The sequence below is a fragment of the Bos grunniens genome, chromosome 4 (assembly GCF_055505025.1).
Source record: "Bos grunniens cultivar Pamir isolate PY7600 chromosome 4, Bosgru_T2T1.0, whole genome shotgun sequence".
NCBI classification, from domain to species: Eukaryota; Metazoa; Chordata; class Mammalia; order Artiodactyla; family Bovidae; genus Bos; species Bos grunniens.
The window spans coordinates 74177070-74191780 of NC_141168.1; the positions used below are offsets into that span (position 1 = coordinate 74177070).

Sequence of the window (14711 nt, forward strand, 5' to 3'; positions counted from 1 at the left end):
CACTAGCAGCTGCTCACGTGTGTGTGTGTGTGTGTGTGTGAGAAAGAAAGAGAGAGAGAGAGAGAGAGAGAGATTACCTCTGACCCTCCCTGGATGAGTGTTCTCTGGCTATACCTACTTCCAGGTTGACCATGGGGAGGTGTGGATAAAGTGCCTTGAAAAGCTGGCCCTGGGGTGCTGCAGGTTCAGATCCATGACCAGCTTTGAGCTTTGCAGGAGGAGGCAGTCAGATCTGGGACCCACTCAGGGACCAGGAACCTAGGGCAACACTGGCAGCTCATACACAGAAAGGTAGAGCCTGCCCTTCTCCAAATAACTGAGGCCAGAACATCAAACCTTCTGTTGGCTGGAGGGGAATGGCAGTGTCATCCTGTGCCTGAGGTCAGAGAAAGCTGGGTTCCAAAGCAGCCCTATCAGTGTGTAATGAGAACTGTGCTTACTGATGCCAAGAAGCTCAGAATCAAATCTGACGCTCAGCTGTAGCAACTTTTATGATTAGCATATTTGAATTGGTTCCATTCCTTGGTTCTGAGTTTTCTCTTTTAATAATATATGTATCTTTTATTGTATATATATCCTTTATTATAAGTAGTATATAGACATGTATGCATGTATACTTTATTATAAGTGGAGTCAGATCCTTTTTGGGAGATGTAATTTTCGGCCCAATAGAAGTGGCTGGGTGATGATAACATTTAAGATTCATTGAACTTCCCTGGTGGTCCAGTGGTTAAAGAATCTGCCTGCCAACGCAGGGGACATGGGTTCTATCCCTGCTCTGAGAAGATCCCACATGCCTTGGAGCAACTAAGCCCATGCATCACAACTACTGAGCCCGCGCTCTAGGGCCCGCAAACCGCAACTACTGAGCCGGTGAGCCCCAACTACTGAAGCCCGAGCGCCTAGAGCCTGAGCTCAACAAGAGAAGCCACTGTAATGAGAAGCCCAAGCATTGCAACGAAGAGAAACCCCCACTTTCCGCAACGAGAAAGGCTTAGAGCAGCAATGAAGATCCAGCACAGACAAAAATACATAAAATTTAAAGCAAGATTCATTAATTAACTCAAAGAGTTCATCCTCAAATAATCTTTTTTAGCATCTATCTCTTTGGGATAATTCACAAGCCTAATAAATCTGGGTTATAGCCTTAGACCCTCTGTGGTCTTTGAAGTTGTTTAATCTCAAGTCTCAGGATAAAAATCACTGCCCCATTTACTGAATAAAGTGCTACAGGGATCAAATAAAATAATGAATTCCTTTGAATTGAGGCTTTTTTAAGAAGTACAAGAATGGTTCAGCCATTCTTAATGTACAAATCATTGTTGCTTGATGAGGAAGATCAACTGGGAGGAGTGAGGAAGAAGATGAAAGTGTATTACACACTTTGCTTGATATTTTCTAGTGGCTCCTCTGGATCCCTTCTCCACCCAGCCCTACATCCTAGGAGGCTGATCCCCTTGGACTGCGTTAATCCACCTGTTTTGCCCTCTTAGCTGCAGCCAATAGGAAACACTGGCAGGAGACCAGAAGAGAGAGCAGTTAGGGGATCTTTTCTCTTAGGAGCCACAGGTTTGTGGTAGCATCCTTCTACTGAAAGCCACAGCTCCTGGGAGAAGCCCTCTCCCGCAGCCAGCTACCAAAACACGTATCTCCAGCTCTCGCCAGCTTTTTGTAACCACTCCCTACGTAATGGCTCCCTCTGCTGGTAACGCCTCACCACCACTCTATGTTCTTTAGTCCTCCCCACTCTAGTCAAGGCTCTGGTTTTTCCTGTGGTCATGTATGGATGTGAGAGTTGGACTCTGAAGAAAGCTGAACGCTGAAGAATTGATGCTTTTGAACTGTGGTGTTGGAGAAGACTCCTGAGAGTCCCTGGGACGGCAAGGAGATCCAACCAGTCCATTCTGAAGGAGATCAGCCCTGGGTGTTCCTTGGAAGGACTGATGCTGAGGCTGAAGCTCCAGTACTTTGGCCACCTCATGCGAAGAGTTGACTCATTGGAAAAGACTCTGATGCTAGGAGGGATTGGGGGCAGGAGAAGGGGACGACAGAGGATGAGATGGCTGGATGGCATCACCAACTCAATGGACGTGAGTTTGAGTGAACTCTGGGAGTTGGTGATGGACAGGGAGGCCTGGCGTGCTGCGATTCATGGGGTCGCAAAGAGTCGGACAGGACTGAGTGACTGAACTGAACTGAACATCTTTGTAAATAGTTGCTTGAATAAACTCTCTTAATTACTCTGATGGAGGGCGTCTGTTTCCTTTTGGAATCTGGTTGTGTCCCCTCAGAGGCACAGCCATCATAAAACCTCCTTAGGGTAGATATCATTGCTCATTTTATAGATGAGAAAAAGACACGGTTAAATACATTTCCCAAGGTCCTGTAAACTGTAACCTATACAGCTAGGTATCAAACCTTTGTCTTACGTCCTTTCTATCCATCTCATGTACTCTTCTATGGGTAAAGGGTTTTCTTTTTTGATACTTTATTAGGACCTATAGAATAATGCTCAATGACAGCTTGTGGTGAAGACATCTTGTCCTTTACCTTAAAGGGAGGACTTCCAGAGTGTCACAGTTAAGAATGATGTTTGCCATTGATGGATTTGTAGTGGATACCCTATATACAGGGTCACAACGAAGTTGTCCTGTATTCCAAGTTTTGCAAACTTTAAACTTTTCTTAGATCGCTGAATACTTTCTTTTTCTGTGACTACATGAATGAATGTTGGCTTTTCAACTTCAATGTGATATATGATGAGTTTAGTTCCGGGCAGGTGCAGATCATCAAAGATCTTGGTGATGGAAGAGATGTGAAGAGAGGAAGCTGGAATTTCCATCTCCATATCCACTGAACTTGGAAGCTTGAACCTAATCACCTCCCCAGAAGGTCCTTCCATGCTCTGCCGTTAAGAGAGTGGAGAGTTTCTCATCGGCCTGGGGGGAACCAGTCTCCTGTGGTGCCTCTTCTGGCCACTATATAGCATGGGGCTACAAAAACCTGTCTGATCTCTCTTCCTCTGGAGAGCCCTTAGGACATGGCCAGAGGACCTGTGTCAGGTATTTTCATCATCTCAGTTCTTTCTGAACGCGCAAAGAATGTTCTCTAGGCTTGCTTTAAATGTGATGTCTACAGCTGAAGTCAGCACTGCAGGCCTGGTTCAAATACTGTTAAATGGGGGGACACTCCCTTCCTCGCTCTAGACATTTTATCTTTTACAGCCTGAGATCCCATCAGCTTTTTTTCCCCACAGTATTGTTGCCCAGTGGCCCTGCCATTTAACTAAATCCCCGTGGTTTTCCTCCATATAGGTCTTGACTTATGACCTCCCTGACTGTGTGGTTGGATGGTAGGAACCATGGTCAGGTCCTTGTATTGACCTTTGTTGAATTTCATGCTATTAGAGCCAACCTGTCAAAATCTTTTGGATCCATATACTGTTATTCAGCAATATGACATCCCACACAGCTTTGTTGTCTGATACAATCATCAAAATCATAGAGGCAAAGAGTAGAATGGTGGTTCCCAGGGGCTGGGGGCAGGGGAGAGGGAATAGGGAGTTGAAAGAAAAAGAACTCAGGAGGAAGAGGAATCTCTGGGATAGAAATAGGAAGGATTCAGTGGTGAGGGGATAAAAAGTGTGCCAATAAAGATCTGAGATGGACAGGAGGGGATCTGAAGTTGTTACTGGATGAGCATCACGCCAGCAGAGGGGCTGGTGGGGTCCAGCGGGGGTGGAGGTGTATTTTGAACCTGAGCGAAGGCGAAGCAGTTTGGAGTCATTTCTGGAAGCGAAACGTGAAGGACCAACAGGGAACAGGTGAAGGAGGTCCCCATGGGCGATGGATGAGTGCTCAGGGGTGGTTAGTCTTGGGTCTTTCTCCAGCAGTGCTTGGCTACCTAGGAACAGAGGTGGGGAAAGCAGACGGGGTGTTGGTGGTGATCCTGCATGTGGGCTTCTCAATGTGGGGGAAGAAGCTTGGGGTCCTGACAAGGTCTGAGGAGGGCAGGGCAAGACACCCTCTCTGTCTACAGTTAAGTTTAGGAGGAGGGCTCTCTGGATGCAGCTTTGCTTTCAGGAACCAAATTGTGAGGGGTGGCTGGGAGGCTTGTGAATTGTAGTTTGCTGTAAGACCTGAGTCTGCCCCGGGTCAGGGACTTGAGCCCCGAGGGCTGCTTTGCCCCCATAGGAACACCTGTAATGTAAGAGGGGTGAGAAAAAGTCTTATAGATTGGTTAGGGTGGTTTGGGGTGAAAAACATCTGCAATGCTTATTTTCAGGGCAAGTCTAAAGGGTCTTCAAGATACTTTCACAGTTTTCCTATTGACAGTGAGATAGTCTGGTTGGTATTCAGTCTTCACAGCAGGCTGGGACATGGCTAGAATTTACCAACTTATTTTAAGTAGACTTTAACTGCCACAGAAGCTGCTACACAGTAATGATTGCAAACCACATGCACCATTTCTTTCCTGCAGAACCTTCAGTCAGAAAATCTCCCTGCTGTTCTCAGGCGTAGCTTTGCTCTTTGTTTTTAGGAATGAGAATGAGGGGGGCAGTTTTGGGAGCCAAGTAAATTTTTATCAGTATTCAGGAAGGAGGAAAATGATGGACTTTAACACACTGAAAGATGTAAAAATTACATTTATCTTTGCATGACAAAGAGGCTTCAGTTCCAAATTTACTGCCCCCAGGAGCAGTTTTGCTTGAGTAAGAACAGCTAAACTGGCAATTATTCTGACATCACACTAATGCAAGGGAGCTCGAAGCTCTGTCCCCTGAGAGAATTTTAGGAAGGCAAGCCACGCAGTTCAATGGGCTCAAAGCTGCTCAAGGAAGTTGGGGATTCTGAGTTTTAACTCTGGACTTTCTATATGATTCAACATTTTGGTAACTGGGACCATCTTGACAATGATTCATTTTGTATCCCCAGAACCTGGCATGCACTGGTGCTTCATGGGTTTAATACACAACAAATCACCACTGGAATAGAAACTGGGAGGCACATGGTGGTACGCACTTCACAGCATCACCTCCTAGTTTCTGCGTTATTAAGAAAAGGAAAATAACCACGATGGCTGGAGTGGTGGTGAAGAGCCTGTGTTCTGGAAGTAGACTGTTGAGAGTGAATCCATGTTCAACTGTCAACTCGTCAGAGAGCTCCACTGGGCAATCTTCATCTGTAAAGTAGGACAATATACTTGTGCCTACTTCACAGATGATTTGGAGGAAGAAATGAGATAATACAGGCAAAGCCTCTGGCATATGGCAAAATCACAACGATGCAAGGGAGTGGGAGTCTTATAGCCATTATCATGGTTACATTTTTCTCTAATCCTCCTAAAGATTGACTTCTCAATCCTGGCTTGCACCCTGAGGTTTTCCTAAGTACCCCAAACATGCAGGATGTCCCTGTTCAGAGAGAAGGCATGAGGATCAGCTAACTCACAGAAGCCGGCACCATGCGCAGGTCACGGTACTTCCTCAGTTGGTGTTTACAGAGAGGACGAATGTTGAAGGAACCTGCTCTTGACTTCTGGGAACTACAGTGAGTTGCTCAGCTGTGTTCAACTCTTTGTGACCCCATGGACTGTAGCCCACCAGGCTCCTCCATCCATGGGATTCTCCAGGCAAGAATACTGAAGTGGATTGCCATTTCCTTCTCCAGGGGATCTTTGCGACCCAGTGATCAAACCTGGGTCTCCCACATTGCAGGCAGACTCTTTACCATCTCAGCCACCAGGGAAGTCTCCTAGTTAATTAAAAAATGCCCAAAGAATCAGAATTGGTAGATCTGGGCAGAATGCACGCCATAGGATTTTAAACCAATTCCCCCAGTGGTTCTGACGCAACACTTTAGGGCAGCCTAAAGGCCTCCACTGAGAAACTCCAGGGGTTGCTTAAAAGTGTGATCTGTGCTGATGTTCTTTTACCTTTAGGTTTCCTTCTGTCTTCAGTGAGTGAAAGAGTGAAAGAAATGAAATCACCTTCAGTCATGTATTGGGTTGGGAAGGTCTGAGCCCAAGAAAATTCTGGGGCTCAGAACTTGAGCCCTAGAAGTTGGGTGGTACAAGCATGGACACGCTTAAAGGGTTTGCCACAGAGATCTAGAGTTATGTGGACATCCTGTTTGTCTGGAAAACCTCCAAAAGGGCTATTCTTTCGATTGTTAAGCTAGAAGCCTATCTGTTTCTCGGTCTAACATTTCAGGATGACTGAATTTTCCACTTCAGAATTAAAGGAAGAAATGCTCTGCAATGCCATTATAAATAATTCAAAATCCAAGAGGGTTTATGGCCTGCAGTCACACTGCAAGTCCAGGAAGGATGTGTCTAGATCAGCAATATATGTATATTACTAGGAAATAAATGCTAGGCTCATCAGTCTGGAGGGGAGACATGTCTGTGTATTTCTATGATTTGTTTAAGGAGTTACACTTTGCCAGAGTCTGGCTACTACCTCTCACCTCCAGTTGAGGTCACCAGTCTGTTTTATTACCAAACGGTGCTACAAGTTACCACTCTGCCTTCCCCACTAATCTCTTATTGTAGATGTTGCCTTGAACTGGTCTTAAGATTCAATTATTGATCAGAACTAATTTAACAGGCTGTTGATGCCAGGAATGAAATTTTTTAAATTTGCAAAGCTGGGATAAGCTGATCAAGGAGAATGGTATGATTTCACAGGAAATACATTAAGCTTCCCGTGACTGCCTAAAGAGCTTACCAGGGTTCATGGGAATGCAGAGAAAGGTGTGTTTGGGTGGATGGTTACTGGTCCACAGAGAGTAATTAGGAGGAATTTGCAAACACAGCAGGCCTCAGTTTAGCCAAAATTTTCTTAACCTGTACGGATCAAAATGCTACTATACTCTTAAAAAAATCTTGTTTAAAATGTAGCACCACAAATTTTACTTAGACAAATGGTACTCCAGAGATATTTTCTGCACTGAAATCTGTTTTATTTCCTTTTGTCATACCAAAGTGGTGAGATGTTATAATCTTATTATCTTTGAGGCACCAGACTTCAGACAGGAGGCTGATAAATGACCTAAATCATTTGCCATATACTGGAAATACAGAGGAATCTGTGTTAAGTGTGAGAAGCTGTTTTTGAAGACATTTTCTCATCAATTAATGAACTGACCTCACCCCAGAACTCTCACACTGCCCTGTGCTTATCTGAGGTTACCTAGAAATATGATGGGTGCTCATCTAAATGCAAGAATCTGTTTTTTTTCATTTTTCTGTTTCCTCCTTTTTTTTTCCGCCTGTAGATGAACGTTGAGGAAGGTTGACATTACTTTTAGTCACAGACGGGGACCTCCCCATCCCGTCGCAGGATTAGAATTTGTTCTGTAATATGGTGCAAGCTTTAAGTGGTCATGTGCAAGTCAGGAGGGACTGCGAGCCGCACCATTTGCAGACTCAGTGTTAGACAAAAATTGTTCAAAAAGCAGAAAAAAGGGCCATTCAAGATATTAAAATACAAAGTTTTTTCTTTTTTTTTTTTTTCCTGTGGTCGCTCTCTCTTGCCTCGTCATGAAGTTTGTTTCCACTCTTTGTTTTTGCTTATTGTGGTAATAGACATGTAACATAAAATTTGCCACTTAACCTCTTTTACATTTACACATTCCATGCACATCTTAAGCAATACAGTTCAGCTGTATTAAATACATTCCCATTGATGAGCAACCACCACTGGCCATGGTGCTTTTTACTTCCAATTTAATGTCCCTCTGAGTAAATAAAAATTAAAAATTTAAACAGCATGAATTTTACTATGTGTTTTTACATCATGCAATGCCAGTTTTAAATGCAAATATCAGAGCATTTAACTTTTTTGTGCAATCACTTAAATCACACAAATATATTTTGTCCCTGAGGGGTGCCTTGAGCTAGCCAGAAAAAGTAAATACAGACAGATTCAGGAAGACTGGGAAGGAAGAGAGGGTTCCCCAGGCACAGAGTGGGCTCCAGAGAGTGGCGGGGTTGGGCCTCTGGCTCGGGGACACTTCAGAGCCTCACTGGCACCCAGGAGCCTTGTCCTGCATGCTTCTCATCCCTGATGGCTGCTGCTGTTCCCCCTCTCGCCAGCTGAGGGTCACACTGTTCCCTGGCTTGGGGAAGGCCTTGGGGTTCTCCTCTTCCCGTCATGGGATACACAGGTGGGAATCTCCAGCCCTCAGCAGATGGGTGGACCCCCCCACCCCGGGTACTGCAACCTCTGCACTAGGTAAATGGGTCAGGGCGGGCAACAGGTTCTTCCCTCACTGAGTTGCGGCCTCCTATCCACTGTCCACCAGACACGCTGCAGCAGGACCCAATTTCAAGGTGGGGGCTGCAGAGCTTTCAGCCCTAAGCATGGGGCCCTTCTGAGCCTGGGACCCTGTGGGACTACCCTGGTCGTGCACTCATAGTGCCCCGGGTACAGGAGCAAGAACAAGGAAGCAAGAGGAGGCTCGGCGCTACCCACCTGCGAGGCCGGCCCCACCCACCCCAACTAGCAACTGGGGTCCTTCCTGACCCAGGGGCAGCCCTGGGAAGAGCAGACTTATTCTCTGGACAAAAGCTTTCTCTTCTCTTTACTACTGCCCTGTTGGCAGCATTTTCCCCTTTTATTCTTCCTCTTGCTTCCTGCCACTTAAGCCTGGTGCTTTTACCAGACCCCAGGGCTGGGGACAGTGTGGCTTGCACTCCTTCTGAACACAGAGTTTAAAATTCGACACTGTTTGTGGCTTCTTTTTGAATTTTCCTTTGCTGCTCTTCCCCTTCCTTGCTTCCCTGCTGTCTCCCTCTGTCTGAGCGAGGGGAGACGGGAGATCTGTCTTTTAATTATGCTTTACAGTAAATTAAGGTGACATTCCCTGCCTGGCAGGATGCCTGTGGTTTCAGCAGTTAATGCTGGTGAGGCTCTTTGGGCTCCTGGGGTGGGGTAGGGGAGCTGCTTTTCAGGACTATGGGAGGCCAAACAAGAAGAGGAGAGGGGAGAAAAAGCTGGAGAAATTCACAGAAGCACAGAAAACACAGAAAGGAAGCAGGAGGAAATGGGTGAGGGAAGAAGATGGAACGAAAATGTCAACAAAGGAAGGGAGGAAAGGAGGAGGGGGAGGAGGAAAGGGAGCGAGTACGTTTGCCTGCTCTACCCACGTGGTTTGAAAGACTAGAGGCTTGACTTGGTAAAGATGCTGCCCCAAGCAGACATACTCATGCACACAAGCCTCTTGACAAGGACTGAGAATCCTGGGTGGAGACAAGGAATGTCAGTACCACATCTCTCACTCTGTTCCTGTCAGATTCTTGAAAATGTGAGTGCTTAGGGGTCCTGAAATGTGCTTAAGAGTCTTCTCAGAGCACAGCCCAATGAATTAGCACCCCATGAAGGTGTGGGTGCTTGGCAGAGAACTGGGAGGGGGATGTGTGTTTAAATGGGAATGTTCAATGGGATAGAAGAACGCTGGCAAATCCACCCCCCCCCCCACCCCGGATCTCCCAATAGGACCCACAGCTGTGATGAGAAGACCTGGGACTTTTCATTCACAAGAATCTTCACAAAAATGAACTCTATTTTTCTAGAGTGATCAAGGCAGGTGCCATAGAAGCCAACTGCACTCATAACCTCAAGTCTTGAAAATTCTTTCCTCCTAACAGTATTAAAATGAACCGAAGTCTTGGGCCTCACTGAGAAGGTACCACTAAATCTCAAATTGTTCAAGAAGGGAAAAGAAAAGGGCAACTTGCTATCTGATGGGCTGACATAGCACCCAGAGATCCAGACCCACAAGGATCTGCAGGCGTCCTGCTCTTGCTGTTCCCGCAGTAACTAGTGTCTCTTTCCAGAGGAAGGGCTTGTGTTGAATTATGATACAGACCCCACTGAGATCTTCCTCACAGCTGCAGCAACACCTCATCTGCCAAGGGAGACCTCCGTCAAAGACCCGGAGTATCTGATAGGTTTACTGAGGTTTCTCTCACGACCGGGGAAATATGAGAACACTATTTATCTCTCATTCAAGAGAGGAAGCTAACCCGTGCTGGCGAAGCTGGCTCTGCTCTTTTTAGAACAGACTTCCTCAACACGGTGGTGTGTGGATCTCTCCCATCAGAATTATACGGAATGATGGCTTATGAATCATCTTTCTGTATCCTCACCACAGAACTACTAAATCCCTGTGGGTGAGGGGGTCAGCACCCACATTTAAATAAGCTGAGAGTTTGCCATCACTTATATACTGATGTTTGTGAATCACTGCTTTTAGCGGGGGGCCGCAAACCAGGGCAAGTCTCACTGTCACCTGGAAGCCTGAAAGACACAGGTGGCGGGACCCCTCTCACAGAGCTTCTGATTCAGTAGGTCCAGGTGGGGCCTGAGCATCCGCATCGCTAACAAGTTTCTGGGTGATGCTGACGCTGCTGGTCTGGGGACCACACTTTGAAAACCACTGGGTTAAACAATTAAAAACAATTTAGCCTTGTGTCAGTCAGGTGTAACCTACTTACTGCTCCCGGGAAGCCCTGAGGAACAGTGTGGGAGGCGGTGGCGGGCTGGTGTTCTGTCCCTTTGGGAGCTGAATGCCTGGGAAACAGTATAGGGTCCCCTGACCCCAAAGCCAGGTGGGTCAACACTGGGGCCCCGGGGGACAAACGTGGGCACATGTGCCGGTCAGATGCCCTTCAGACTCTAGGGAACTCAGTTTGGTTTCAGGTAACAGTGGGCTTAGGGTATTGTCTTAGGGCAAGTCTTGAAGGGTCCCGCAGATCCCAGAACTAAGCTGGGATAACCAGAGGCAGACAAGAAGGCAAAATCACCATCACCATGGCAGACAAGAAGGCAAAATCACCATCACCAACACCTGGGCATGTTCCCACATCGACAGCCTCCATGGAGTGCCAAAGTCGTGTCTGGCTGTGTTTTGGGGCTGTCCACAGAGTCTGACTTTCTCCCCTCCCACCACAGTCTCCTGTAGTTACCAGTATGGCCACTAGAGGGCTCAGCAGGACAATGATTATCCCGAAGGGGCCGGGAAGGAGCTGGAAGAGGCCTGAAACACAGGCCTGAATTTCCAAAAGCTGCTCCCTCCCATTGACAAGGTCTACTGGCATTTTTCAACCTTATGTGAAGTGCCATGCAAATGTAGCTTTAAGAGTCCGTTAGAGCAACCCTTCCAGCCAAGTTTGCTGCCTACAAAGCCTCCACTCCACCAAAATGCTGGAGCTGAAATTCTGTCCCAGTAGTACTTTTCAAGGTCACAGCTCTTAGCAGTTCTCCATTTTGTCCAGCAGCATTAAGAACCTAAGACATGCACAGGAAGTTATCCACTTCTGTATTTCCACCTCCCTGTCCTGTTCTTCCCACCCAACTCTAAATCAGCATCAGATACAGGGAAGACAGCTGCAGACCTGATGCACTATCTTGGAAATAATTGCGTGTTAATCCAGACTGGATCTATGGAAACCAAAATGGGCCACATGTTAAATCAGTGATGATCCTTTGCTTTTTAACAAAGATTCATCATAAAATGCCTTGGATTTACCATGGAAAAAGAAATCTCTATTAACACGACACAGCACATTCGGTTAATCTCTGTATTTCTAATTTTACATAAACAAGGAGTGTATCTCAAAACTCTTCTGGAAGTTTGCACACATGGGTCTCTACACTTGCCTTAAGTGACTTTCAGATTAGGTTTGGACAGCCTCAGTGACTTTCCTGGCCCCATTAGTTCATTAAGCAATACATTAAAAGGAGAAAATGTGACTTAATTCAGCTACTGAGTGTCCTTAAGTTCCAGAGCTCTAATCACCGGTGTCTTGGAAAGAGGTGGATACCAGCCAGGTAACCTCAGACTGCAGAAATCAGCATAACCGGGATGACTAAACGTGGGGTTAGCCACGTCCACCTATGATGTGGTAGGTCTGTGTGGGGAGGGCAGGCTATCTGCCTTTCTCCTGCACCTTGTCCCTCCTGCCCTCATCGTTCCTCACTTAATAACAGAGACTCACAGGGCTCTTGTTCCTCTGGGCTGTCTCTTTGCACATAGCCCAACTATAACTTTCTCCATAATCCTACAGTGAGAAATGAATACTGCTGGGAGGAAGCTGCATGGAAACAGCTGAGTTAGAAGCAAACTTATCACTTACTTTTTTGAAGCTGGCTGTTGTCAAAGTCATTTTATAGATGAGGAACCCAAGGTCCAGAGAGGCAGTGTGACTCTCCCAAGCTCATCCAGATGTAGTGGCAGAGCCAGGACTGGGACCTAGGGTCCTTTCTTGGGATGAAATCAAAGTGACTCCTTCACTTCATTCATTTCCTGGTTGTGTACAGGAGATGTACACATTTCCTGTACATTTCTCATTTCCCAAAGAGAAATGAGCTAGGGGCAGCACATTAATAGGTGCTCTGATGGGAAGAGAACTGAGTTGCAATACAGGCTCTGCCCCATTTGGCCAGGGTGCTTTCCCTCAGTCATCTGTGAATTAAGGGTTCTGGAGTGAATAATCCATCTCTAAGGACCCTTAAGCTCCACAATTCTTTGTGTGTCTAAATGATGGGTAGGGGTCCCAACACTGCAGGGGGAGTCTTAGTCACATGTGCTTAGTCACATCTCATGAAAGTCCGTGCAGTTTCCAATTCTTGTCACCACGACAAGTAACTTGTAAAGTTTCCTCCTACCCAATTTTTCCCTTTCAACACACATTTGAAACTTCAGGGAGACTGAGAAGAGGAAGTTCCATCCCTGAAGTCACAGTTAGGTGGGGAGGCTGTACTGGAAGTCAGGACTCTGTGTCAGGTGCAGATTCCTTCTCCCCAGCTGACTTATTCGGTAAATCTAGTTTATCACATTGAATTCACTCAAAGTGGAAATACGGTTTATGTAGATTCAAGGAACACCAAAAGAGAATGTCTATGTGTGCACATGCGTGTGTGTGTACAATGAAAGGCCAATATAACCCATATGTGGCTTAAACACCATTCTCCTTTCTCATTCATAATCATGTTTGTTCAATATATTTATATGTGTCCACCATATACACAGGTACAGAGAAAACAATCAACAAAGGAGAAGATTTCCACTTTTCTCCATAGCTCATTTTAACCCTGTTGCATGGTATTTATTTTCACATGGCATTCACACCTGTGAAGACTCACAGAGCAATTATCTGTTTAGGCTGGTGGCCCCAGAAGAACACCACACAGCAAAGATGCGCTGGTGACCACCGCCTGCATGAGGAGCCTACACACGTTTTCACTCTGTGGAGTAGAATGCTGCCGTGAGAATGTGGACACACGCCCAGAATCCTAAAAGCTGACAATATGAGGGCTCATTGTCAGAGAACAATAACCACACGCTTTCCCCAGGTGTCCCCAGCTCCTTCCCAGGGAGGTGCCAGGCTGACAGCGGCAGTTCTCTGGGCATTGTGGGAGAGAGAAATACAAATACAGAATCAGTAACAAAGACAGGAGCTCTATGGCTTAAAAGTGACGGTTCATGCGGCCCCACTGCCAAGCGGCGGAAGCGGGATCAGAGCAGCAGAGGAAGCATGCGGGGATGGCAGGCGGAAGCGCACGCAGCACAGCCGGCCACAGCAGCCATGCTCACACTCTGGTAGGCGGAAGCGCACGCAGCACAGCCGGCGCCACAGCAGCCATGCTCACACTCACATGGCGTGGTCTCACACTACCTTAGTGTGCTTTAAGCATGTCCATCATCTGAGAGTTTAGGAGGGAAAAACAGAAGGGTTAAAGGCACAATAAATTAAGAGCTCGCACTTTTATTTTTAAAGGTTAAAAATCACAGTGTCATTCCTGGCCATTCCATTCCCAGTGTGAAGAGAGACTCGTGACGATTCACAGTGGTGAGAAACACAGTCCTGAGAGCCAGAGTTTAGTTTCATATCTTGGTTTTGCCACTTGCAGCTGTGTGACTCCATGCCTCAGTTTCCTCATCTGTAAAATGGGTCTAATAATAACACTTACCTCATAAGACTGTGGTGAGGATGGAATAAATTAACACATGTGAAATACCTAAACAGTTCTATTCAACGCTAAGCATCATTTAAGTATTAGTTATCACTGTTGTTATTTTGATCTTTGGCTTCCTCAGGCAATATCACCCAGATTAGATGATCAAAACTTTACAGAAAGCTAATGACTCAGTAAGAATTTTGGATGCTCAATAAGAAAAACAATTAAATAAATAAAAAACATTTAGGAGAAAAAAAGAGACAAAGTTAGAAATGCACAGGTTGAGCGATAGTTTATAAATGTTATTATAATTCTTTGAGGGCATTATTTCAAATTCCAAAGCAATTCAGAGTTGCTTTTTAAGAAAGATAAATAAAAATTAATGGCACACACACAGATCGATTAGAGCCCTGAGGCCTGGTTCACGTTGGACAATGCCAGGCTATGTACACATCACCAGGTGTTACGCTTCAGGCTGCTGGCATTTTACATGCTTTGCCTTGTTTTTGCCCCATGTCTCACACAGTAAAGGCCAGTGCAAGGACAGGGGTGGGCCCTGAGCACCAAGTCACACAGAAGGACACACATCTCTCCTCTGTTCTTTTCCAGATCCATTCTGTCAGCTTTGACCTCACTGGCAGGATACTGTGGTCAAGGAAAGTATGAGACCTTAGCCTGAAAGGAAGCTGCAAGTAGTGTGCTCTGAGGAGGATCACACTGCCTTCACCGATGACACTGTGTCCCT

General features: G+C 46.1%; 1 protein-coding gene across 11 annotated transcripts in view; it reads right to left on the reverse strand.

Moving 5' to 3' along the window:
- Positions 1 to 14711, reverse strand: part of LHFPL3 (LHFPL tetraspan subfamily member 3) — a 696681-nt gene that overhangs the window by 129164 nt on the left and 552806 nt on the right. For 2 of the 11 annotated variants that reach the window (XM_086397022.1, XM_086397011.1), the window contains one exon: positions 13758 to 13961. The exons of 5 other annotated variants lie outside the window; for them this stretch is intronic. In XM_086397022.1, the coding sequence (XP_086253148.1) occupies positions 13945 to 13961 (17 nt within the window). In that variant the 3' untranslated portion in view covers positions 13758 to 13944. Of the gene's footprint in view, positions 1 to 3756; positions 3904 to 13562; positions 13712 to 13757; positions 14601 to 14711 lie in introns of those variants that run through there. 4 more of the 11 variants (XM_086397009.1, XM_086397024.1, XM_086397014.1 and 1 more) reach the window with 4 other exon arrangements.